General features: G+C 41.5%; 3 protein-coding genes across 26 annotated transcripts in view; 2 read left to right on the top strand and 1 right to left on the bottom strand.

Moving 5' to 3' along the window:
* The window catches only part of KHDRBS2 (KH RNA binding domain containing, signal transduction associated 2), a 735,331-nt gene that overhangs the window by 654,063 nt on the left and 54,237 nt on the right, over nt 1-27,031 (bottom strand). For all 24 annotated transcript variants that reach the window (XR_010429445.1, XR_010429434.1, XR_010429428.1 and 21 more), the window contains exon 2: nt 12,278-12,405. Coding sequence is in view for 4 of the 24 variants with exons in the window: in XM_064650303.1 (XP_064506373.1) it covers nt 12,278-12,405 (128 nt within the window). In the remaining 20 variants the exon portion in view is untranslated. The remainder of the gene's footprint in view (nt 1-12,277; nt 12,406-27,031) is intronic.
* On the top strand, nt 15,856-17,718 carry LOC135411986 (trichohyalin-like). The gene is made up of 2 exons (XM_064650250.1): nt 15,856-15,973; nt 16,303-17,718. The coding sequence occupies exon 2, from the start codon at nt 16,309-16,311 to the stop codon at nt 17,551-17,553; it is 1,245 nt and encodes a 414-aa protein (XP_064506320.1). The 5' UTR covers nt 15,856-15,973; nt 16,303-16,308; the 3' UTR covers nt 17,554-17,718.
* On the top strand, nt 19,718-21,617 carry LOC135411985 (trichohyalin-like). Its single transcript, XM_064650248.1, has 2 exons — nt 19,718-19,856; nt 20,202-21,617. The coding sequence occupies exon 2, from the start codon at nt 20,208-20,210 to the stop codon at nt 21,450-21,452; it is 1,245 nt and encodes a 414-aa protein (XP_064506318.1). The 5' UTR covers nt 19,718-19,856; nt 20,202-20,207; the 3' UTR covers nt 21,453-21,617.

The raw sequence follows: 27,031 nt of genomic DNA, 5'->3' as shown, positions 1-27,031 counted from the left end.
TCTATCTGTACCTCTCTAGGCAAGCTGGTCTGAGGCCTCACTGCCTTCATGCTGACAAAGTTTCTCCTTCTATTCAGTCTGAATATTTCCTATTTCAAGCTACACCTGCTGTCTCTTATTCCACCAGCATGCACCAATCATGAAGTGTCTCCTCAACACCTTCCCTGCAGACATTAGGGAAGCTGCTCTTTGGTCCCCTGAAGACAACTCTTCTCCTGACTTATTCAGTCCAGCTCTCTCAGCCTTTCCACACAGAGCAAGTACTCCAGCCCCAAGTGATCCTTGTGGCCCTCCTCTGAAATTGTCTGTGTCTTCCTTGTATTTGGAGAATTAAAACTGGAGAGAGGCATGTAGGGAATCATTTTCTACTGGCAGCAGATGAACACACTGGCTGACCCATCATTATTCCTTTCCCACCTTACATATCCCTTATCTTGAATGTCAAGAATTCTTGGCATTTTCACTCTGAAGCACACTGAGTCAACTTGCTAACTAAGCAGACAAATTCAGCTATGTGCACCTAGCTCTGCCCCTGCAGATAAAACTGACTCCATGTAGTTGGTCTGTGAGCCTGAGCCTACCAAACACATCCTTGCAGAGATGTGGAGTGTTCTGGTAATCTGCTTCTGGTGAAAAAAACAAACAAACAAACAACAGAATTTTCTCTCTTCATTGAGGGAACAATCAAGAGAGGATTTGCTGAGGTTCCCTCTTCCCTATATCTCATCCTTCAGGTATATCCATGAGAGAACATATTTTCTGTCCCCACTATCCTGCTCTTTTCTCTGTAAAGAAATCCTTAAAAAAAAAAAAATAAAGGCACAAGACAGAGAAAATATCTGAAAACTTGAAAGCTTAATTTTCCATCATCTCTTCCCTCCAATGATACTCTGAACAACATGATGTTAAGTGCTCTGAAAGTCATCTTGCCTTTTTATGCTCATATGATATTGGCAATCTCAAAAAAATGTGACAAATGCAATAATTCCTGAAAGAAATAAACCATATCTTCTTGCACAGGCTGAAAAAATACTAAAACATGGTTTGTACTAGCACTAAGCTAATTACAGTGACACCACTCATACCTCTACAGTTCTGTTAGTGTCAGCGCTCACATTACAAGCCACTGATTCCAAGGGTTTATAACTGTCTGTATGAGTGGTTACTCTTACAGGAGCACACGACACAGTTGTTGATGGCTTCATTAGCCATGCTTTCCTAAAAATGGCTTAAATTTCACTTTGAAATTTTTATCTCCCTTGTCCGTTACATGGTTTAAATCACAACCAAACCGTGGGTAAAGTAAGACAACAAAGTAAGACAAAACCCATCCAAAATAAGATTTATATGCTTGGACTTCAAAATGTGTATTTTGCAAAGTTTGGAGACGAGTCGCTGTATATAATAATCAACTTCAGGATCTTCCCACCCGGACATTAGAGTTTTCTGGAAATCTAAATACTACAAATACCGAGTAAGAAGAAAGTTTTATAAACACAAGATGTCAAGTAACATTTTGGTAAGAAAGACCATCATACATCTGTGTTATAAGTTTCATATGTGAACACATTTATCTAGCAAAAGTCTGGTTTGATTTCTGGTATCTCTTAAAGTACCTGGATACCTTGGAAATCTGCAGATAACCTACCTACTTAAGTATGTTGATTATTTTAGACAACATCATTAATTCACTGGAAATGCTTAAGAATGCAGGCTCTTAGGTCTGAAAACTAGCAAAACAAAAAAGCACTGTCTTGCATTATGTTTGCATGTGAGATAAAATGTGGTCTTAATTATATCCATTTTCTTTTTTATATATAAAGTTACTCATTTGCAGTATCTAGTACCTATGTGAGTAACTGAGCTAAAGTTTTACAGCTTACACAAAAAAAATTCTATTTCTTCCAAAGGCCACTTTCACTCTATCAGAAAAATCAGCTTTTAAAACAAGGTGATAAGGAGCAGCCTAAGGCGGTTCTCTTTTACCCAGTCTGAAACAATACTGCCAGCATACCAGGGAAGACCAGAAAAAAAAGACAGCAAGAATTCCTTGCTGGTAAAAGCAGTAATAAATTGTTCTCTTTCAGAAGAAAGGTTCCCACCAGTTCGTTTCTCAATAAATGACAGAAAAATAACTCATTCAAAACTAAAACTAAATTTAACTTCTAAGAAATATGTTCATTATCATTAACGAACGATTGTCTATAGCCTGTATACTTTTGCTTTTAATATTTCATTAATCATTGCTTCAGTGAATTTTCTTGGGTAAAAATAACCAGCTGATGAGGATTTAATTCTCTCCTGCTGAGTTGACATAGACAGTTTACAGTTTCTCTCATCAGACAGTAGATGGTCTATCAGCTTGGAAATCAGTGATTAGTGAGCAAATGGTTTGCAATTATGCTATGTATGCCATGGTGTACATTTCTTGTAGAAGAAGTAGTCATATGCGATAGTATTTACATCAGTGCTACCTACTCCTTAGCTAGGTAACAGGATTATGATATCAGAAGGTAGATGGAAACATATCTGTGCTATATTTGTCACCTATTCTAAATTCATCCAGTTGGAACAAAACTATAACATATCTAGGAAAAGTGTCTCCCCCTTGTCTTCTTGTAAGAATGCATGAGTGACAGCACTGTGCACTGCTACATTTCTTGAAATAAAAGAGGGAAGGCATGGTTTCCTCCCAGTTTGCAGTATTTTCCTTCTGACTCCCAATCCTAAACCACAGAAACACAACAGTTTCTGAATAAACCTGTAGTTCTAGTATTAATTAAAAAATCTAAATCTATCAAGTGAAAATGCCTGCAATTGATTGAATTTCTGAAAATATTTATATACTGATGCTACTACTGGGCTATTTAAGATGAAAATAGAAGACTTTTTTTAATAAATTTTAATAAAACGCAATAATATATATATTCCAATAAAAACCTAAAAAATATATTTATGAAACAGACTTCTTCAAAATTAGAACACATTCTTTGCATTTGCATCATACGAAAGTGTCACCTGTTTATTTTGTTTGCTCAATATAAGTAAAAAATAAAAAAAGGAAAGAAGGTGACTGAGGTCAAACACACTCTAGACTAAATAGCTGCAACTCAGCAAGAGCATTTTGAATCTAAATTCCTTTCCTTATCATACTCTTCTATATACCAACACATAACCATAGTTTCAAGTTCTCTGCTGATATGTGGGAAGCTTGAGAAACAGGGACAAAGTCACCAAAATCCATGACGTTGCAACGGAGCTACGAAACCATTCAAATGACAATACTGAAGAGGGAGGAAACCCTTGTCACTAAACTAACTGATTCAGAAAACTCTCATTTACTCTGCTTGGGCCACACAGGGTTGCTCTGGAGAAGGCTGCTTTACGTCCCTGTTGCTGTAATTGGCCTTCTCTGTGCCCTGTGTGAGGAGACAAATGACCATGGGGCCATGTGGCACCCAAGTCTTCCACAGGGAATCAAAGCAAAGTGGTCATGTATCTTGTGTATCTCACTCTTTTTCCCCAGTAACTATTGACCTCAAAGGTTGACTTCAACTCAGTATGAAAGAGGAGGCTACTTCAAAGACAAGTAAGACCTTTGAAGTTTGGAGAGAACATGGAGCTGGGTAGGACACGTTCAAACTACAGCAAAGGCTGTGCCATAAGCTCATGTTGTAAGAGATCTGAAAATCCACAGAAGACTAAACTTTTGTCACTATACCTGTCAGCAAAATGTTAAATCAGAGCTCACAGCAAAGCAAAAGACACAGACAAGCGGAAAAAATTTCCTTAGCTCTGATGTTCAAGGAACTGCTTGTGTACTTAGGCGCCTTGAAACCTGAATTGTTCTATGATGGGCTGCATTACCTTCTCGCTAATCACAGGTCTATCGCAAAAGGATCGAGGCAGAGCATTAGCTTTTGTGTTAATATTTTATTATATAAGCTATTTTCAAAAGCTTTAGATAACTTTAGCTGGGAGTTATTATAAATTACATTAATGACTAGTTCGAAGTGACCTTGTAGCACACTTGAACAGAGAAAAAAGCCTGAAGAGCCACAAAACGGATTTCATCTTCAGCTTCAAGAAGCAAAAACATTCTTCAGGAGTGTTTGTGTAAGACAAAACTTTATATTTGCTTTCAAGAACTGATTAGTTCATGTAGATTCTGCAGTTATTACACATTTGCTCAGTTTAGACTAGAAGAACATAGCAGAGACATATGAAAAAATGACCAGCAACTACCTGTTGCAGTAATTCTCAAGTGCTTGTTGTTTTTCCTTTTTTTTTAATGTCTGAAAGGAAGTAAATATTTATTTTAATAGCAACTTTAGCAAGCTTCTAAAACATTCTTTAAACCCTTGTTCTTTCATTCTCTGCTAACACGCAAGAAGACTGATTATCTAGAAGACAAAAAAAATAGCATAACATTTATACTGCACTATATTTCCTTACTAAAAACATTCCTATTATTATTATTATGAAGTTGGGAGGGGACACTGGGACAGCTGGGACAGGTAACCCCAACTGACCAAGAGGATATTCCATATCATATGGTGTCATTCTCAGCATACAAGCTTGGAGGAAGAAAGAAAAAAAAGGAGGGACGTTAAGAGTTATGGTGGTTGTCTTCCCAAGTCACCATTATGAGTGCTGAAGTCCTGCTCTCCTGGAGATGGCTGAACATCTGCCTGTCCATGGGAAGTGATGAGTGAATTCCTTATTTTGTTTTGCTTTGCTTATGTGCACAGCTTTTGCTTTGTCTATTAAACTGTCTTTATTTCAACCCATGACTTTTCACTCTTTATCCCTTCTGATTCTCTCCCTCATCCTGCTGTGTGGGAGTGAGCAAGTGGCTTAGCTGTCTACCCACAACAAAAGCCTTTCCAGCTCTTTGAAACTTCTTGAAAGATGTACCACAACATATATCTTATGTATTCTGTTCTCACCTAAGTTACTATATTACATAAAATCTCTTCCACGAGACACATTTCTTTCTCATCCCCTACAAAATGACAATAGACTTGTGTGTTTTTTACACTTGCTATTTTTAAAAATATTAAAAAAACCCAAACATGTAAAAGAATCAATTTACCAGAAAGTATTTTAATCTACTGCCCTGCAACTTTTAAGATGTTTATGTTATAAATGCTAGCATAACTGGCAACTCATTCTCTTAAAAGCCAGAATGAAAAAATAAAAAGCATCCAAAACTGATCACAAATAGGTGATCTTTTTGATCAGTACACATCACAGTTCTGCCCCTACTGAAGTCAAGGGTACTGTGTTAACTTCACTCTAACAAATGGTTAGCTTTATATTTCTCATGAAGCATAGGTCCAATTTGAAAGTTTTACTAGATCTGATTCACTGTGTATTTAGCGAAAAAAAAATTAATTATTTCTGTTTGCTACAATTTTTAGTCCTTAAGAAGCAACACAGATAGGTGGAAGTGAGCTAGATTCTATTTCTTATTGTAGGCCACTAACAGACTTGCTTGCTGAACTCCCCTCAGTTTCTGAAAGCTGGTTCCTCTGAAATGGAACTTCCACTGATGATACTGAAGACAAAATCCCCAAATCCTCACTTAATACAAAAAGCAGAGAAAGAAAAAATGGTGCTATAATTGCAAAGAAAACCCCAAATATCTCTGGGTGTAGGTGGAGCACACGTCCGCAATCAATCCTACACAACCAGCGCACCATTAACATGAAGTCTTGCTCCTGATCAGAACTGTTTGTTTAAGCAGGGTGAATTTCTGCCCACTCTCAAACCTGTTTTATTAAAGCGATGGTATAAATTATACTTTTCTTCCTTTTTTCCCCCTCAAATAGGAATAATAAAAGAAGAATAGAGAGGAATGTAAGAGTTTAGTTGGCTTAAAAGAGATACAACCAATGTTCCCACTGGCGAGCGGCTAGGACTTCTCTGTATTCTACACAGCTGCTACTGCTACCAACTCTCCCTTGCTGATATTTTTATTTGTCTCATTTTCTAGTTATGTTGTGTTTGAGACTGGAGTAAGACCAGTTAATTTATTGAGTGTATTGAGTACAAAGGGTGTCTCTCCAGCTTAGTTTTGGCCTTTGAGTGCTCTACAATATGCAATGTTAAATTATAACTACTCTAAAAGTCTGCCTTGAAATATGGAAGGCAATGCTGCATTCCAGCATAATAGCACTGAGTAAGCTCTTATAAATCACAAAGAAGCGACTTAGTGCCCATTTGTAATTTTAAGAATTAGTTAAAGGAAGAAAACAGTGAAAGCTGAAGGCTGAACTATATACCTGCATGTATAAATAAAGACACCTTGTGAAAAATCTTTCAAAAATCATGTAATCAAAGGAGGAGTAAAAAAGTCCTAAAGTTGTGAATACTTTTTCATACCTCTTGTTTTTAACTATGTTGATGCTGTTTTAATTACATTGATGAAGATATATACAGCCACAGATGGTTAACTGAAACAGAAAGGCAAATCTCTAAATGCTATCTGGAATACACATTATTCTCTGCAGTCAGGAACAATTTTATGAAGCAATTTCTAAAGAGGTCTGTACAGAGCAGAAGTTCTCAGCATGAGAAAGAGCTTAGCTAATGCTGTTGGAGCTGATTTCAACAGCAGTGTTATGAAAACAAATAAATCATTAACAAAAATGGGGATCTATTATAATAAAGTTACTTTCTGTAAACACTCAAGAGGTCTGCAAGATTGGCACAGGTCCTGGAAACACTGAATCAATCTTCTCCTGAAGGAAAAGGTAAGCAGAGAGATTTGGTCCTAAGTAAGCCAGAAAAGAAAAATGTGTGTGTGGTATGTTTTTCATGTACTTTACTGAAAGTACACCTTTCAAAAGTATTTGAATTTTCCAAATATGTGTTGTCTTTAAATGCACGGGAGAAGATTCATATCTATTTTGGATCAATTTCTGCATCAATTTCAGTGCAGTACACGTCATGTAAATTAATAATTTTCTGCCTTCCATTGTTCAGGCTTCTCTTCTAAAGAACTCAGCTGAAATACAGAAACAGCATATTCTTTAGATTTAGTTTAGCATCAGTCTAAATTCTAGTACCTTTCCAAGTACAAAGGCTTTTCTTGTCCTATATGGGAGAAAAAAAATACTGTCAGGGCAAGTAAAAATCCCCATTCTGTATTTAGATACTTAGCTCTGTTTCCTTTTACTAAAAATACTAGAGGTTTTTTCCAATCTCCCAAAACATCTCCAGAAGGAGTGACAGATGAAATCTTCCTTTTGCGTTATGTAACAACAAGGTTCTCATTTCATTAGAGCAATATAAATCACAGATAGAAGTCCTGGCTACTCATTCAGCTGAATAATAGCCCAGGTCCTATTTTCCTTAGAAATCTTGTATTTTCTTGTCAATCCATCCAATGGACATAGTACTATATCTTACTTTTCCTATTTTACTTAAAAGTGAACTAAACACATAAATCACTTGCAGATGATTAATATTACAACACTTGCTTTGAAAGCATAATAGCAACCATCAGGTTTGAGAGAAACAACACATAAAAGAAAGAGAATGCTAAATAAAAATCACCATATTAATTGTCTGAGTCAGACGTAAAGACAAAACATCAATGGAAAAGCTCACCCTTCACAATGAAATCTTTAGCACTGGTAAGTTTGTGTAAGTTATTTGCTTGAAGTCATGAGTTTATGAAGCATAAAACAATATAAACAAATAATATTCAGCACTGAATCTTTAAAATAGTAAAAGATACTGTGCTCATTTTGGCTGGGGTAGAATTAATTTTCTTTAAAGTATGGGATTGTGGTTTAGATTTCTGCTGAAAACAATGCTGATAACACAAAGATTTTTTTTTATTGTTGAGCAGCACTTGCAGAGTGTTCAACGGTCTTTTGCTCCTCGCCCCACTCCACCAGTGAGAAGGTTGGGGATGCACAAGGAGTTGGGAGGGGACATAGCTGGGACAGCTGACCCCAATGACCAAAGGGATATCACAAACGATATGGTGTCATGCTCAGCATATAAAGGTGGGGGGAAAAGGAGGAAGGGGAAGACGTTTGGGGTGATGGCATTTGTCCTCCTAAGTCACTGTTACACGATGCTGTCCTGGAGATGGCTGAACACCTGCCTGCACATGAGAAGCAGTGAATTCATTCCTGGTTTTGCTTCACTTCCATATCCAACTTTTGCTTTAGCTATTAAACTGTCTTGTCTCAACTCTTGTTTTCTCACTTTTACTATTCTGTCTCTCTCCCATGCCCCTGGTGGGAGTAAGTGAGCGTCTGCATGGGGATCGGTTGCTGTCTGAGGTCAAACCACAACAGAAGCACTGAAATATTTAAGATTTTTATGCATGTACTGTTTACTTCTCTGATTTGTCATCTACTTGCACTTAAAGATAGCAAAAGAAATTAACAAACTGACCCATTCCTTAATGGCTGAAATCCAGCTAAGCTGACGCCAAGCGTAAAGGCAACAGAATTTCACCAAGGTCAACAACATTTTAACTCACAATGTGCACTGGACAAACTTGCAAACAAAAAATTTCTCTATTATGTGCTACATCAAACCAAGGCTTTAAATAAGGTTTCAAGTTCTTCTTAAACTGTACAAAGGAATGAATTTGCAAAGCCCAGTTTACATGCTTCTTGAACAAGTTATCACAAAGAAAGATGATGATTATGCAATATAGTGGAAGTGAAATAATTGGTTAGTAAATGGCAAAAATCTGTATTACCATGCAAATGACAATATTTCCCACCAAACCTCTAAATTGTGGCTTTTGTTTTTCAGTAACAAGATAATTTCAGACTTCTGTTGTTTTTTTTTAATAACCCACTCTTTCCCCATATTTGATGAATTTGAAACACAATATTACGCTGATAAATGCTAAAATCTTTTTGAATGTTTTCATGCAAGTCTTAACTGGAATTCACACATCGTGAAAGAAAAAAATGGTGTTATGGGACAGAAAGAAGGATCAACGAACACGAGACACTGAATGCCTGTTTCAAGAGAAAATCTGAATGTACTAAAAATATCTGCTGCATAGAGGAATGTGTGTAAATGAGATGCTGCTTTTACCTGTGCTGCTGGTATTTAAATTAATTCATCTCACAGAAATCATTGCTAAAGTATCAACTAACACCTCTGTCTCTATTTTAGATCCTGGTTTTACAGAAGAGGGGAAAGGCCTGTGTCATTAACAGAGCTGGTAACGTTACGACAGCTGGTGCTAATCACAGTCTTTCATATTCTTTTCGTGTTGTACACACCAGCAATTTCAGAAATCAGACTGTAGACACTTAAGCAGAGATAATTTTATAATACTTATTCTGCAACTTCAAGAGCTGTTTAACCACTAGAAGCCTTTTGTGTTAACTTTTGCTCAGACCTTAAAATGCTGCTCCTGACTCTACAGCTGTTACTGAGGGGATCTACCATCACTGCAGCTTAACCTGCAGACCATAATAAACTTTTAGGCCAAGGGTTCCCTTTGAGAACTTTATATGTGGAGTTAAAGTGAGACAAATATTTTTCAAGGATTGCACTCATTCCTACATAGAGAGTCCGTAAACTATGTGGTTGGTTTTTAGTGGTTTTTAACTGGGCAAATTTTTTTTTTTCAAAATTTTACACTCTTGGACACTTTCTTCAGATTTACAAAACCCAAAACTGCCCAAAAAAGCTTATCAGCAAACAATGAATAAATAATTTAAAATAATGTTCTTTCAAATATAAACCAAAAAACATCTCTCAATGATTTCTGAATGGTCTTGGGAATCCAGAGAGGTCCCAGCTAACTGGAAGATGGCAAACATCATCCCAGTTTAGGGACAGGAAGGAGGAGCCTGGAAACTAGAGGCCTGTCAGTCTCACTTCAGTGCCTGGTAAAGTTATGGAGAAGATTACTCTGGGAAGTATTGAAAAACACCTGAAAGACAACACTGTCATCAGTCACAGCCAGCACAGCTTCATGAGAGGAAAGTCTTGCTTATTAAACCTGATTTCCTTCTATGACAAGGTAACCCACCTACTTCATCAAGGGAAGCCAGTTGATGTCATCTTTTTGGATTTCAGTGAAGCTTTCGATACTGTCTCTGGTCCTTCTGGATACAGGGTCCTTCTGGACAAAATGTCCAGCACACAGCTGGATAAACACATCATGTGGTGGGTGAGCAATTGGCTCATGGCTGGAGCACAGAGGGTAATACAGTAACATCAGACTGGCAACATGTCACTTGTGGGGTTCCACAGGGCTCCATCTTAGGCCCACTGCCCTTCAATATTTTCATAAATTACTTTGATGCAGGACTGGAAAGGATACTAAGCAAGTCTGCTGATGACACAAAACTGGGAGGAACTGTTGACTCCCTCAATGGCAGGGAGGCCCTGCAGAGAGACCTCGAAAAATTAGGGGACTGGGCAATCACCAACCACATGAAGTTCAACAAGGAAAAGTGGCAGATTCTGCACCTAGGATGAGGCAACCCTGGATATGACTCCTGAGGCTGGGTCTGTGCAGAGCTAAAGGTTGGACTCAATGATCTTTGTGGATCCCTTCCAACTCAGTATATTTTATGATTCTGTGATAAATGCCTCTCAGGCGAAATCACATGGTAATAATCTTACTTATTTATACATATAAGTCTGATCAACTGCTCTTATTAACATATTCTACTAAATATATATAATCCTCTTTTAATTGAGTTTCTAGTCTTTTTTGCTATTTATAAAGCAATCTGAAGCACCCAATGGGTACTGGTTTTGACTACTTTAATGTATAAAATTTTCAAGAGAAGGTAAGACACTGGATCACAGCAATCTGTAGTTTGATACAAATGGCAAATGGAATCCTTGAAGGATGGTTACCAGAGACGGTAGCAGGAAACCTGCAGTTCTGAGAATAATTCCACGCCAAGCACAGAATATTGCTAGCAAACCAACTACAGAAACTTTCCCGTTTATTTTCATTCTTGAATAAGTATTTTATCTCCATCACACTGATTTTTTTGCTTCACTGGTCTAAATCTGTAAAAATGCTTTATATTTTTTACAGTTCATTAATATGACAGGTTCATTAAAGTAAATGAAGCTTAATTCAATCATATTCAGGTGCTATACTGGATAGATTATTGCATTTTGTCTTTTAAATAGTTTGTCTTTTATTCTACTATCTTCATCAAACAGTACTCTGAATAATTATCACATTGCCATTATGAAGCTACAGAATGACTACACTTTTAATAAGAATTTCAGGTCACCTACAGCATTTACACAAAATACCACAAATCTAGTTAAAGCAACTTAGGCTATACAGAAAGAAAGTAATTCCTTATAGCAAGGTATGTGTTTCTAAGGTGTTTACCATTTGGATTATTACATTATCTCAGTTTTATATTCACTAGTCAGGAGGTAAATGTCAACTGGAATCATCGAATCTCAATTTTTTTACATCTCTCATTTTGCCTGATTGGCTTTTTACCAGTTGTAATTTATTGTTCTGATGAAAGTATAAAGTAAAAAGCTGAGAGCGTAATCAAGGCTACTGGTGAATTAAATACCATGTGATAATAAATCAGCAAGGAAAAAATACTTTGGAGACAAATGGAGATGTTTACCGTTTCAGTATGAGTACTATTAGAACAACTGTTTATGTAAAATCAAACATTGTACAAGAAAACCAAATAAACACCCAAGCTGCAAAAAATTAACATTATCTTCCGTAAAATAAAAACTAAAACTTCTGACAAGCAGATGAATTTGGGGCTCTTTGTCAAGAAAAAAATTCCTGTTTTAAAATCAGAGTGTGCGGCAGCGAGAATAGGGAAGAAAGTCTGAGGTGCCAAGACATTTGATTTTTATAAATAAAGATGAACATTGTCATAGTCACAGCCTGCAGTAATCAGTAATCCTTATACTTGATCTTCCAAAACTTCTTACACCAGAGAAAATCACCCAGCTCTTCTATGACGAAGCTTTTCAGAGTTATTGAAATATTTTTTTCTTTGTTAACTGGTATTTTATTTTATAAAAAAATGGTTCATGTGAAAAAACAACTCTGAGAAAAAAGATCAATGGTCTGCCTAAGTATAATCCACAAAACCTACCTGAAGTTAAAAAAAATCTCATTCACTTCAACAGCTTTTCTGAAAGGCCCTGAGACATAAGTGAAAACATGTGATAGCTAATAATAGGTAAATTCAAGCAGGAGCTTGATTTCTTTTCTTTTTAATACTACAAAGCCTGTATACTACAAGTGTTAGACTACATTTTACAGTACCTTTGGATATTGTTTGACAGGGATCAGAACTCTCTCTGACAGCTTTATGTTTTTGTTGCTGATAACATCAAGATATTTCTTTTCTTCATCTTCCTTCTTGCCTTCAGAACCCTGAAATTTTTCCATTTCTGAAAAATATTAAAAAACAGAGCAATCAGTGGCATGATATTTATCATCCTCAGGAACTTTAAACTTACACATTATAATGCAGGCTGTGTATTGAACACCTGTGTTGTCTGCACTTGTGGCATGTACTGTTGTGTTTGAAAAAACTGGACTGTCACCTTTTCCTCTCAGCGCTGGTGACAGTCCACAGGTGGTACTTCTCAACTAATTCTTCCCCAGCTGAAAGGGAAGCCAAATGATCTCAGTGGGAGCAGGAATAGAAGAGGCTTACAATTCCATCTTATCAGCCTTTTAAAGGGGATCACATCATCTCAGCTTGATGCCTTTTGTAGATGTGACCTGCCAGAACTGAACTGGATTCTAACTGCAATTTCAGTACAAGTAGTAGAAAACTACTTTTTGTTACTGTTTCCATTCAAATTCTTCTGAATTAATTGAAGGTTGTACAAAATTAAGTTAACTCTTACAAAAAATTTCCCAATTAAGAAATACAGGAAATAATTGTTATAAATATATATATATATAATATTGCTAGTATGTAGAACACCTGCAGAATTTACAAAAAAAACTCAAAAATATATTCAGGTTGAATAGTTTTGAATTCTTTATTCCCTAAAGCCTGATAATGAACAGATAACAAAAAATAATTGAAATTATCACTCTGCAAAGAACGTCTAATAGGTGTCTGAGAGCTCCCTGAGAGCACAGATACTTTTGAAAAAGCTGCATTTGCAGCAGTGACATTGTTGGCAGCACAGAAAATGGCAATGCTCATAATGAGTTAATTATAACTGATTTATAGCTAAAAAGGGACAGCTGTGGGACGTAGAAACATGCTGTTTCAAGGACCAGAAACCAAAAATGGAAAAGAGTAACACAGCAATAGCAATCTGTAACACACCAATACAAGTTTCTTTGACTCACAATAAGCATAAGAAAAAATGTATTGAAAAGAACAGCCCATGTCATGATTTGTTAATAAATATTTATGCTGCCTATATAAGACCAAAAAAATTTATTTAAAGCCTGCACCAGCAGACAATTCTCTAATGTTTCAGTCATAAGTTCTTTCAAAACCTCTCAGAGAACACACCTAAAAGAACTCAGATGGGATACACCTTCCCTAATTTAGGATTAAAAGGTTATTTACTATCACTAAAATCATCAGAAGGATATTTCATTATTATAAAATACTTGAATATACCTGGAAAATAGCGGTATAATGCATTCAGTGGAAAAGATTAACCTGGAAAGCAGCAACCATCAATTAAGCACAAGCTTAAAAACTGATTCTTTGCAGTAAAATACTTAGTTTGGGCAGGTTTAATAGATAGAAAGTTCTTTGAAAATAGATCCAATGCAATTATACAAAGTGTTGTGCTATGGGGTGCAGAGGGGAGAGACAAGGCAAACAAAGGGGGGAAAAATGTCACAAGCACAGTAAGTACTGGAATGAAATTAAGGAATTTCCCAGATGTATTGTGAACACTGCTGAGATAATTCTAAAAGACAAGTGGGGAAAGTTGATCTACATGTACACATACATTACACCAGAACCACAGAATCATCTGAGTTGAAAAATAACTTTAAGGTGATCAAGTCCAGCTATTAATTAAGCACTGCCAAGTCCACCACTAAACCATACCCCTAAATGCCACATCCACACATCTTTTAAACATCTCCAGGGACACATACTTCACCACTTCCCTGGATGGTCCATTCCAACAATTAATAAACCTTTCTGTGAAGAAATTCTTCCTGATTATCCAACCTAAACCTCCCTTGACACAGCTTGAGGCTACATCCTCTTGTCCTGTCACTAGTTGCCTGTGAGAAGAAACCAACCCCCACTTGGCTACAACCTTCTTTCAGGTAGTTGTAGAGAGTGATGAGGTCTCCCCTGAGCTACCTCTTCTCCAGGCTATATAACTCCAGCTCCCTCAGCCGCTCCTCATAGGACTTGTGCTCTAGACCCTCCACTAGCTTTGCTGCCCTTCTCTGAATGTGCTCCAGCATCTCAGTGTCTTTCTTGCAATGAGGGGCCCAGAAATGAACACAGGATTCAAGGTGTGGCCTCACCAGTGCCAAGAACAGGGGGACTATCATTGCCCTGGTCATGGTGGCCACACTATTGCTGATACAAGCCAGGATGTCAGTGGCCTCAACACCAATTAAACTCATTCTTCTGGGAAGGTGCTGAAGATGCTTAGAAGACTGTATGGTCAGTAGGGAGGGGTAGTAAAGCTTAGGACTAACTGCTCGCCTTCAAAACGTCCACCAGCCCTTACAGTCAGTCCCAGTCTTGCACTTTATTTTTAAATGAGAGTACATGAAAATTTTGGAACTAAAGAGGTGTCTTTGCTAAAGTTAATGAAAGACTACTTCAGCTGGGCTTATGAGACTTAAGTGATAAAAGTTTGCAGATCTATCAAGAGACAACCTGTGGCACTTTAATTGGTTTAACTCCAATACTGAACATGATGAGGGGGTGAGCTCTAAGTCCAGAAGAGCTAGTCCCAGTTCATTAACAGAGGAGTGAGAAACATCAGTGGGGTTTCCTCCAGGAAATGAAAGGCAACAAAAAGTCGATTTCAGGTGAGGTCCAGCAGCACTTAAGGTCAAACACAGTGACAGAAGCAAATGGGGAGGGATCGCAATGAGAGCCAGGCTGTAAACCCAGAACTGTAGGGCAGGATTATTGCATCAAAAGCCAGTGCGGAAAGTGGGCACATACGGTTTCCTCCAGGGAATTGTGGCAAGTAGCCCACAACCATAGCCACACAGATCTTGAGATTCATCTCCAAGGAGGGAGACTCCACAAGCAGCCTGGAAATCCTCTGCCAGTATTTCATCACCGTCACAGTAAAAAAAGGTTTCCAAATGTTCAGAGAGAAGTTGTGGGCACTCTGAAAACAGCCTGGATCTGTCTTCTTTCAACCCTGCCTTCAGGTATTGATTGACACTGAAAAAAAAACCCCTACAGAGTCTTCTGCAGGTTCAACAGCCTGGAAGCAGCACTCTTAGCTCCTTCCTCATAGGACAGATGATCTAGTCCCTTCATCATCCTTGTGGACCCTTCCTAGCTGCTCTCCACTATGTCCACCTCTACTTATGATGAAGAGCCCAGCACTGTACTCCAATTGTTGCCTCAACAGCACTAAGCAGAGGTCAACTCACTTGGCTTGCAAAGTCAGCGAAAGAGCAACAAATGCCTTGAGATGCTTTATTTCTGAAAGAGAACACAGGGCTGGGTATGATTGGTGAAACCTCCAAATTTATATGAAAAAAAAAGCAAAGGGATTCTGCTCCACAGCAGGGCAGTTCCGTGAGATGAGCTATCTGGCAAGGTCTTGTTCCCCAAGGCTGAAGTGTGGTCCTGGAAGTCCTGTGATGTCACCAGGGAGTCACTGTGACACCCTGGACAACATACCTTTTGGAGGTGTAGAGCAGCCCTGAAGGGCCACAGTGTCTGGCCTCCTCCATCAGAAACAGACACCTGCACGTGGGGTGACAAAGGACACCCATCCCACTGGGTGCCTTCTGAGGGCACAGAGAGGATTTGCCAGACAGGTACACCACAGGGCCCAGGCCACTGGTCCCAACCTGCCATGTATCCAGGCTCCAGCTGCCACTGCTGAGAGGCCAGGAATCCCTTTTCCACCTTCCCAACTCCTGCCTGCATGTGTCAGAGAGGTCAGTCACCATCCTGCCCTGAGAGCAGGAACATGTCACTCATCTGCCTCAGGATGATCTCTGGCATTTGTGGCAGCCCAAATTCAGCCCCGAGACAGAGCAGGCAGTTCTTTAGAACTCAACTTTGGCAGCTTTGCTGCTGGCTGCAGATTGTGTCCCTTGCACAGGTGGATGCAACAACCTCTTATCTCTTTATTGTTTTGCAGGGCGAGATGAACTTGGAGGAGGACTTGGCAGAAGGCAGCACCTCTTCTTGTGCTGACAGCACCAATCACATGTCCCAGGCTACACCTCCGGGTACTTCGGAGAGCCTAGGGCTCCCAATCTGCCTGGACACCACTAATGACCGAGGCTCCGTGAGCTGGTGTAGCCATCCTGTCTGTTTTTCCTGCCTAGTGGAGTGGTTCCACAGAAGAGTAGTGTGCCCAATATGCCAGTGGTCTTTCCCACACAGCTTTTGCACAGTGGGAGACACTAACTCCGGGACCTACTCCACTGGGCAGTACAGCAGCTCTGACAACCATGCTCAAGGAGGGAGAGCTGGACCCAGCTCTGAGGAAAGGAAGTGGCATCGTTCCTCAGGACACCAGCACCGCAACTCTTTCAGCAGAAGCCGTGGTGGTACCCGGGGCGGTCGCCGTGGCACTAGGCGTGGTGGGGCTCGAGAGAGGAACCGAAGCAGGTACCAAAGGCGGCACCACGATGGCCACGGCAGGGTTCAGCAGGCCCAGGGCTACAACTCCTCAAGCAGGAGGAGACGGCAGCAGAGCAGGGCTCAGAACACTGCTCGTGGCAATGGCCGAGCTCCAAGGACTGAACAGCACATCCGAGCTGCCTCAAGGAGAAGAAGGCGCCGTCAGCAGGGGCCCCGGGTTTCTTTCATGGAACCACAGGCGACAAGGAGCCGATTCCGCCAGAGGTCTCGCAGCACTGTGCGCCAAACACTGAGGGAGAATCTAAGGAGGATGGAACGTGCTGAGGGACTAGCTCTAAGGCATGAATGGCACATCCAAGCCTCCTCCAGGAGGAATGACCACCGTCAGCACAGGCGCCAGCTTTCTTACAGAGAACCACAGGCGACAAGGAGACGACCCAGGGGGAGGTTCCGCAACAGCCGGCATCAAACACTGCGGGAGAATCCAAGGAGGGTGGAACATGATGAGAGAGGGTTCCTAAGGATCGAACGGGCTGTCCCTGCCTCCTCACGGAGGAGCCAGCGCCGTCAACGGGAGCGCCAGTTTTTTTTCATTGAACCGCAGGCAACAAGGAGACAAACCCAGGGGATGCCCCGCAGCACTCGGCGCCAAACACCGCGGGAGAGTCTAAGGAGGATGGAACGTGACGAGGAACGAGCTCTAAGACTCCAACGGGACGTCCCAACCTCCTCGGGGTGGAGCGAGCACCGTCAGCGGGGCCACCAGGTTTATATCACTGAACCACAGCCAACAAGGAACTGATACTCCTGGATGTGCCATAGCCCTGCTGGGCACAGGGCCTGGTAGCACACCCGACCAAGAAGGGTACTACTGCATGGTTTGTTACTGGTGTCAGGAATGACACTACTTTAGACAAAAAGAGCTCCTACTAAAAATTGCAAAATAAAGTCAAATCCAGTGTTCAAACTTGGGGATAAGAATTTATTCTCCATCACAAAATTCATCTGAAAATCTAAAGAGACCCTTGCAAGGCCTTTTTAGCTGAGGAGTATAACAAGCATAAAACCTGAATACTGGATTTGTCATGCTGTTTTATATTTGTCTAAAAAATGTGGTACTGAACATTTTGTATGGTTGTGCCTAGGCTCCCTACATTGCATTTCCACAGTATGATCAACCACAGATGTTACCATGTTTTCTCTTTCCCACCCTGCTACCAACACCACCAAAGCCTTATTAGAAATCCTCTTGTCTTTCCACATCACCTGTTTTCTCATGCTTTACTCCAAATATCCCCCAGGATAACTTCTCCTGTTACCACTCTTCTCACAAGGTGGCAGTGAAAAGTGAAGTTGATTTACAATTACTTTGTCTCAAAGGCACTGCCTATAATGCCAATACAAATCTAATGCCTGGTAGCAAGCCTCTGAAAAGCTTTTCATCTCCTTCTTACTCAGAGACTTCAAATATAACTCCCAAAGCCTTCACAGGGAAATTTTTCCCCATGGCATGCCCTGTGCAGAGCGTAACGTTTAATGCCCACAGTGACAGTATCTGCTACAGGCTCTTCAGACCACAGCCAAAAACTAACACAGTTATTGAAAAACAATGGCAAAGAACACTGTTACTTTCAAGTAATACTGGTGCAAAGAGAGGAATCTTCTCAAAAGACAGAGGCAACACAGTAAATTAGTAACCGGACCAAGACAAGCTTTATTAAATGACTGTATTCAACTACAATTGGCCTCTACTTTGTACATTCCTTGTGTCACTCCATGACTTTGACCTTCAGCAAGCAGAAGCATTAAGACAGTGCCATGAAGGAATTCAGACGAAGATCAAGCTGCCAACTTGGTGGCTCACAGCACTGACACGCAGCAAGTTGCTTTAGTTACAAATTGTGACCTGCTGACCAACTGGGAAATCTGCAACACACACTATGAAAACAGAACCATCAAGATATTCCGCCCCCTCACACAATCCTCATTATTTTCTTTTGCTTGTTAGTTTTATGTGCAGTCACTGATAAATCCACCAAAGGAAAAAAAAAAGAGGTGGCGGCCTCATGGACAATCAACTTCCATAAGGCAAACCTAACTCCTCATGAGCATAATGGAATCATTCAACCTTCCCACAACCCAGAAGTGCTTTCTTAGATTGCACAAGTGTATTTTCTGTCACAGAATCACATAACACTGGAGGTGGGAAAGGACCTCCAGAGGTCATCTGGTCAAACAGCCCCTGCCCAAGCAGAGCCACTGAGACATGGTGGCCCAAGACCATAGCCACACAGGTCTTGAGTATCAGCTTCAAGGAGGGAGACTCCCTCCACGAGGAGCCCAGAAATCCTCTGCCAGCGCTTGGTCACTCTCGCAGTAAAAAAAAAGATTTTCAAACAGTCACAGGAGAGTTCCCATGTTTCGGCTTGTGCCTGTTTCCACTGGGCAAGCGTTAAAAGAGCCTGGCTTAGGCTCTTCACCCTGCAATAACATACACCCTGGAAAAGATCCCGTATCAAATCTTCTGCAGGTTCAACAGCCTGGAAGCAGCACTCTTAGCTCCTTCCTCATAGGACAGATGACCTAGTCCCTTCATCATCCTTGTGGACCCTTGCTAGCTGCTCTCCACTGTGTCCACCTCTACTTATGATGAAGAGCCCAGCACTGTACTCCAATTGTTGCCTCAACAGCACTAAGCAGAGGTCAACTCACTTGGCTTGCAAAGTCAGTGAAGGAGCAAGAAATGCCTTGAGATGCTTTATTTTTAAAAGAGAACAGAGGGCTGGGTGTGATTGGTGAAACCTCCAAATTTATATGAAAAAAAAAGCAAAGGGATTCTGGTCAACAGCGGGGCAGTTCTGTGAGATGAGCTATCTGGCAAGGTCTTGTTCCCCAAGGCTGAAGTGTGGTCCTGGAAGTCCTGTGATGTCACCAGGGAGTCACTGTGACACCCCTGACAACATACCTTTTGGAGGTGTAGGGCAGCCCTGAAGGGCCACAGTGTCTGGCCTCCTCCATCAGAAACAGACACCTGCACGTGGGGTGACAAAGGACACCCATCCCACTGGGTGCCTTCTGAGGGCACAGAGAGGATTTGCCGGACAGGTACACCACAGGGCCCAGGCCACTGGTCCCAACCTGCCATGTACCCAGGCTCCAGCTGCCATTGCTGAGAGGCCAGGAATCCCTTTTCCACCTTCCCAACTCCTGCCTGCACGTGTCAGAGAGGTCAGTCACCATCCTGCCCTGAGAGCAGGAACATGCAAAGACACCCCAGTGTCACTCATCTGCCCCAGGATGATCTCTGGCATTTGTGGTAGCCCAAATTCAGCCCCGAGGCAGAGCAGGCAGTTCTTTAGAACTCAACTTTGGCAGCTTTGCTGCTGGCTGCAGATTGTGTCCCTTGCACAGGTGGATGCAACAACCTCTTATCTCTTTATTGTTTTGCAGGGCGAGATGAACTTGGAGGAGGACTTGGCAGAAGGCAGCACCTCTTCTTGTGCTGACAGCACCAATCACATGTCCCAGGCTACACCTCCGGGTGCTTCGGAGAGCCTAGGGCTCCCAATCTGCCTGGACACCACTAATGACCGAGGCTCCGTGAGCTGGTGTAGCCATCCTGTCTGTTTTTCCTGCCTAGTGGAGTGGTTCCACAGAAGAGTAGTGTGCCCAATATGCCAGTGGTCTTTCCCACACAACTTTTGCACAGTGGGAGACACTAACTCCGGGACCTACTCCACTGGGCAGTACAGCAGCTCTGACAACCATGCTCAAGGAGGGAGAGCTGGACCCAGCTCTGAGGAAAGGAAGTGGCATCGTTCCTCAGGACACCAGCACCGCAACTCTTTCAGCAGAAGCCGTGGTGGTACCTGGGGCGGTCGCCGTGGCACTAGGCGTGGTGGGGCTCGAGAGAGGAACCGAAGCAGGTACCAAAGGCGGCACCACGATGGCCACGGCAGGGTTCAGCAGGCCCAGGGCTACAACTCCTCAAGCAGGAGGAGACGGCAGCAGAGCAGGGCTCAGAACACTGCTCGTGGCAATGGCCGAGCTCCAAGGACTGAACAGCACATCCGAGCTGCCTCAAGGAGAAGAAGGCGCCGTCAGCAGGGGCCCCGGGTTTCTTTCATGGAACCACAGGCGACAAGGAGCCGATTCCGCCAGAGGTCTCGCAGCACTGTGCGCCAAACACTGAGGGAGAATCTAAGGAGGATGGAACGCGCTGAGGGACTAGCTCTAAGGCATGAATGGCACATCCAAGCCTCCTCCAGGAGGAATGACCACCGTCAGCACAGGCGCCAGCTTTCTTACAGAGAACCACAGGCGACAAGGAACCGACCCAGGGGGAGGTTCTGCAACAGCCGGCATCAAACACTGCGGGAGAATCCAAGGAGGGTGGAACATGATGAGAGAGGGTTCCTAAGGATCGAACGGGCTGTCCCTGCCTCCTCACGGAGGAGCCAGCGCCGTCAACGGGAGCGCCAGTTTTTTTTCATTGAACCGCAGGCAACAAGGAGACAAACCCAGGGGATGCCCCGCAGCACTCGGCGCCAAACACCGCGGGAGAGTCTAAGGAGGATGGAACGTGATGAGGGACGAGCTCTAAGACTCCAACAGGACATCCCAACCTCCTCGGGGTGGAGCGAGCACCGTCAGCGGGGCCACCAGGTTTATATCACTGAACCACAGCCAACAAGGAACTGATACTCCTGGATGTGCCATAGCCCTGCTGGGCACAGGGCCTGGTAGCACACCCGACCAAGAAGGGTACTACTGCATGGTTTGTTACTGGTGTCAGGAACGACACTACTTTAGACAAAAAGAGCTTCTACTAAAAATTGCAAAATAAAGTCAAATCCAGTGTTCAAACTTGGGGATAAGAATTTATTCTCCATCACAAAATTCATCTGAAAATCTAAAGAGACCCTTGCAAGGCCTTTTTAGCTGAGGAGTATAACAAGCATAAAACCTGAATACTGGATTTGTCATGCTGTTTTATATTTGTCTATAAAATGTGGTACTGAACATTTTGTATGGTTGTGCCTAGGCTCCCTACATTGCATTTCCACAGTATGATCAACCACAGATGTTACCACGTTTTCTCTTTCCCACCCTGCTACCAACACCACCAAAACCTTATTAGAAATCCTCTTGTCCTTCCACATCACCTGTTTTCTCATGCTTTACTCCAAATATCCCCCAGGATAACTTCTCCTGTTACCACTCTTCTCACAAGGTGGCAGTGAAAAGTGAAGTTGATTTACAATTACTTTGTCTCAAAGGCACTGCCTGTAATGCCAATGCTATAGTTAAGATAGGATTTTGTGACCAATGGAAATAGGTTGTCCATAAGCAACGGCATCCTTCCAGTGAGGACAAACACAAGGAACTCAACAATACATTTTCAGCATCATTGACCTCACATAAAAAGAGCAAATAAAGCATTCTGTGAGAAGAAACTTCATACATTTTTCACTCTCTTTTGCCCTGAGCTAACTGAACTAAAGCAGGGAGACGCAGAGCTATTTAATTACCTCCTCCAGTACCTGTTAATCAGCAAATACGCCTCACTTTTGACTCTCATCATTAACACAGTACTCTTGCACTCGCTTCTGTATAATACACATGTATGTAATCCTTCTTAATTTCAAGAAAACATGCATACCTCAGTCATGCACAAAGAGGTCACCACTAAAGAAGAGTCAGGAACTAAAAGCATTTCTAATATCTTTCTAGAGATATTACTCCCTATGAAAATTTATCTTGAGCTCCCTTCAGACTGAGCTGTAAAATTCTGGAAATACTGTCAGCCCTTTAATGTGGTGGGGTTTTTTTGGGTTTTTTTTGAGGGGAGTAACTTTTTTTTCCTTCATGGAGTTATAAAATGGAATAGCTGAGTTAGTAGCTCTTACTTTTTTGAAAACGCTCTGCTTTATTCTTACAGTGCCAATAAAATGATGTTAATCATATTTCTCTTCAAAGTACTTGACACCTATTACAAAACTTCTGTCATGAATACAGTTTTTCTATTAAAATTCAGCATCCTACAGTAAAAACATTCTTTTGCTACACTTAAGAGTCATGTCAAAACTCATCAAAAAATAATGTTCTTCTTGTCAGTCTGTCCAACCCACCAAAAAACTTGAATCTACACATCCCTTTCTGCTGTCAACATTTGCCTCCCACTTAAAGGAATTCTGCAACCTACCTTGCACTTGACCTATCTGGCTTTTCTTGGTTTTGTGTCTGCAGTACTGGCATAGTTTCATTAGAGAATCGTGAGGTGCTGTTAACAAGATCAGGCCCTCCGAAAGAACTATACGCTATTAATGGGAATTATTTCCAGAATGGGAATAACACCAACCTCTTGCATGCATGTAGCATTATGCATAGCAAGATTATCTAGTACCCTTAGAAGTACAGTTTTTCTGCAGGTTAATGAAAGAATTTCTGAACTGAAAGAGGAAGAATGAGCCAATGCCAGTGAAAAATAATAATCGCTAAATCACTGACAGCTCTAATTTAGAAAGAGCTTTTTTAATTTAAAGATTATTAAAAAATGACAGGTGGAACTCTGAACACCTACAATGGTGTTAAAATAACACAAAATCCCAGCATAGTTTTAAAATAGAAAATACTAAAAACATACAGGAAGGCTCATTTTCTGTCTAAGGTGTTACAGTTTTAATTGAAAGCAGGGGTACTGGATTTTCAGACAGGGGAAAAAAAAGCAGATGACTCAATAAAAGCAGTTGGAAAAATTAAAATTAAGTTAATGCATGGGAAGGGAACATCCTAAGAGGTTTCTAGTCACGAAAAGGACATTCAAACCCATAAGAATCAGAATTGCAAATGTAAAAATATTCAGTGTCTAATAGAAGTTGGGAGGGGTTATCAGGACAGTACAATCAGTCACAGGTGCTGAAAAAGATTTTTCTCTTGTGATTAGATTCCATGATGTCCCATAAGGCATGACGTCCTACTGAACATCTTTTCAAGTTGGGCACATCTAAAAATGCAGTGTCCATTAAAAGTTTCACTCATAATGTAGGGTTTTTTCCACTGTTGTACTTAAGTGCCATTATCTTCTACCAGGTTGCCTATTTTACAGAACACAGAGGAAACACAGGAAAGTGACCATATCCTTTGGCCAGTACTCACACTGTATGTATCAGAACACCGGGGCCAGATTTACCACCTCTCTTCCCCAGAACAGGAAAGACACTGACAAAGTGGAGCAAGCTGGGTGGAGGTCAGTCATGATGGTTGGGGCTGGAACACACGCCCTGTGAGAGGAGGCTGAGAGAACTGGACCTGTTTATTGTGGTGAAGAGACAGCTCTGAGGGACTGAACAGCAGCTCCATAATGCCTGTGTTCTCATGGTCAGCCTCTTCGTAGCAGTGTGTAACAGGGATGAGAGAAAACAGGGAAAAGGTGAAAACAGAAAGGTTTGGACTGTGTATACGTTTTCTCACCATGAGGACTCCCCAGCAGTGCTGCAGGTTTCTAAGATATGCTGTACCATCTCCTTTGGAGGATTTCAAGATCCACTTGAATGAACCAGTGAATGATCTAGTCTGAACCCTTGGTTGGCCCTGCTTAGAGCAGGAGGTTCGACTAGAGATCTCCCAATGTTCCTTCACATATGAACTATCCTCTGATTCTATAAATGCAGTAACTTTCAGATTTATCCTTGTCTGTCAAATTTTCTTGAACTTATCCAAAAGATTTAAGTGTTATTGCAGAAAACATCAGAAGATAGAAACAGCGTGATCACATAAGCCCGGTATCCTTCGGAAACTTCTTTAACAAAACATACTAATATAGGTAGAAAAGAAATTAAAGATTTAAAGAACTTCATCTTTCAAATTGACTAAAACAAAAAAAGAATTAACAAGCAAACAAAGGAGAAAACTAAAGTGAGCAAAGACTAAGTAAAACTGAACTTAGATTTTGCACCCTTCTCTCTACATTGGCAACTGATTTTTACTGCCAGGTTGCTACTTTGACTCTACCCTGTCATGGTTTGAGATAGTTCCAAAATCCAATTCCCTAGCTCCATCCCCCCTCCCACATCTCAACCCAATGTGAGATGGGTTTTTCCAGACAAAACACACCAGACTCAAAGTGGGGGAAAGGGAATATATTACAATGACTGTACAAATAAATATAACATCACATTATACACACGATCACAACGATCTCTACCATGACATATAGTATTTACAATGGATCAGATCTCTTCTCCCCTCCAAATAAAAGTTCAGGAGGGAAAGAAGGACAGATCCCTTCCAGTCCTTAAGCAGCAGCATCTTCTGAGGCAGCAGGTTCTTTTCATCTCATGCATGCAGCAGCTGTGGCTGGCTTTCTGCCAGCATCCACGAGAGAGGCATCCAAGCCTCTCTCGGCCCCGTCGCCTCACAACCGAGGGGTCTTCCGTGGGCTTCGTAACCCCAGACAAGGTCGTTTCACCACGTCATATCACGAAGACACAGGGGGGTCTTCGTGACGGTCTGGTATCTCTTGCAGAGCCTCTGTGCCCTGTCTCTCAGGCTGCCACCGCGGCAGCAGTGCGAGAGGGGGAGCCAAGGTCAACTCCCCCCGCATTCCATCTGGCCGTCCCGGTCCCGCTCCAGGACGTCTTTTGAGCTGCTTAGCTCCTCTCCCTCTCCGGTGCTGCATGTCTAAAACTCTTCTCCTAAATAGGAGTCCATGTCCCTCTTCTCCAAGAGGGTCTCCAAGGGAGTTTTGGGGAATCTGGTACAGTCTTACCCCAAACTCTGTCTCTCAGCTGCTCTCTTTCCTCGGTTCTCCTTCCAGGAGTCTTCTCTCCGGTGCTGCATGTTGCTTCTGCTGCTCCTCCAGTTCAGGTCCTTATCTCTGGCTCTCTGCCACCGTTTCTCTGGTCAGCGTCAGCTGCTGCTCTGCGCCCATGGAGAAAACATCTCCCGGCATAACTACAGGCACCTAGCCCAGCTTTATGCTGTTCCAGGTCCCTGCAGCCCCCCGCTGGGGGCTGGGAGGGGGCCAGAGGCCCCAAGGGGCTTAGAGCCCCTACCTCGTGGCCCTACAACATGGCCACCTCTCCTACAACAACCAAAACTACAACTCATCTCTTCCGGTCTGGTTGTGATATGTTTACATTTCTGCAGGAGCGCCCATTGGACAGAATTTCAAAACTTCCAGGGGTTTCCACCCCTTGGGGTCTACCACTTCTCTTAGCCTCTGGGGGAAAACAAAATCCAAAGCACTACAACCCCTATTGCACTCAGCAACTTGCAGAGGTATGCCACAGGGTCTTTCCATCTCCAAATTATAGTATTGGTAGAAAAACGACTACCTAATGTATCTATCTACTGATCTATGCCTAGATTAGTATAGATTAAAAAAGCAATAAAGAGAATAACTAACAGTGTTAAGAAACTAGAAAAGTGTTAAAGTGGAAATACTAGTTCTTGATAAATTTGTGAACAACATCTGCTCAGACGTGGCTTTCCATGGAGAATTTTAAGCCTGACTGCCAAGCAGTTCCACAAGACACTAGTCCACATAATCCTACTTCAACTGCTGAATAATTCCTCAATACACTATTCCACATAATTCTAGATGGATACCAACTGTTACCACAAAGAAAATTAATTACTATTTAGGATGAAATTTACTGCAGGAAATTGATAAGAGTCTTTCTCACCTCAATAAAAATAACCAACAGCAATCTTAAGGTCAGCATCAGCAAGTGCAGTACGAAGATCTGGGATACATTTTGAGTGTGATGGCCCACTAAATACAGTTGTTGATAACATCTAAGGAGTGACAACAATGTTAGCTTCAACATACAGGTTTTTTTGTACTTTGGGGAGAAAACGGTTACAAAAAGGACTGAACTACTACAACACTGATTAAATATATTTGTTATCAAATTGCTAAAAAGAAAGCAAGCCACTGCGTAAGATTTTTAAGACTAAGGTTCTTTCAAACGTGTCTTTGAAATCAAATATATCTTTGGGGAGTTACCCTGCACAGGTTGTGATGAAAGTTTGGTGTTGGCAGCTATTTTATCGCTCAAACTATGGTGTGCAGTTCACTAAATAGCTGTTCTCAGTACAGTTCTCCCTTCTTACCTCTTACCTTCAGAGCAGCTTAGATAGTATTATGAATATGTCACCAGTTGGATGAAAGGAGAACTTGAAAGTTGTTGGAATATTTTTTATTAATCCTGGATTATTTTCATCTGAGCATGGGACTACTCATAAAAAGAGGAAATAGAGAGCAGGAAGATTTA

The sequence above is a fragment of the Pseudopipra pipra genome, chromosome 3, assembly GCF_036250125.1.
Source record: "Pseudopipra pipra isolate bDixPip1 chromosome 3, bDixPip1.hap1, whole genome shotgun sequence".
Lineage (NCBI taxonomy): Eukaryota > Metazoa > Chordata > Aves > Passeriformes > Pipridae > Pseudopipra > Pseudopipra pipra.
This window is presented reverse-complemented; position numbering and strand designations above follow the sequence as displayed.

What these genes read in the sequence shown, in the direction of transcription:
- LOC135411986 (XM_064650250.1), top strand. Translation starts at nt 16,309, where the DNA reads ATGAACTTGGAGGAGGACTTGGCAGAAGGCAGCACCTCTTCTTGTGCT.
- LOC135411985 (XM_064650248.1), top strand. Translation starts at nt 20,208, where the DNA reads ATGAACTTGGAGGAGGACTTGGCAGAAGGCAGCACCTCTTCTTGTGCT.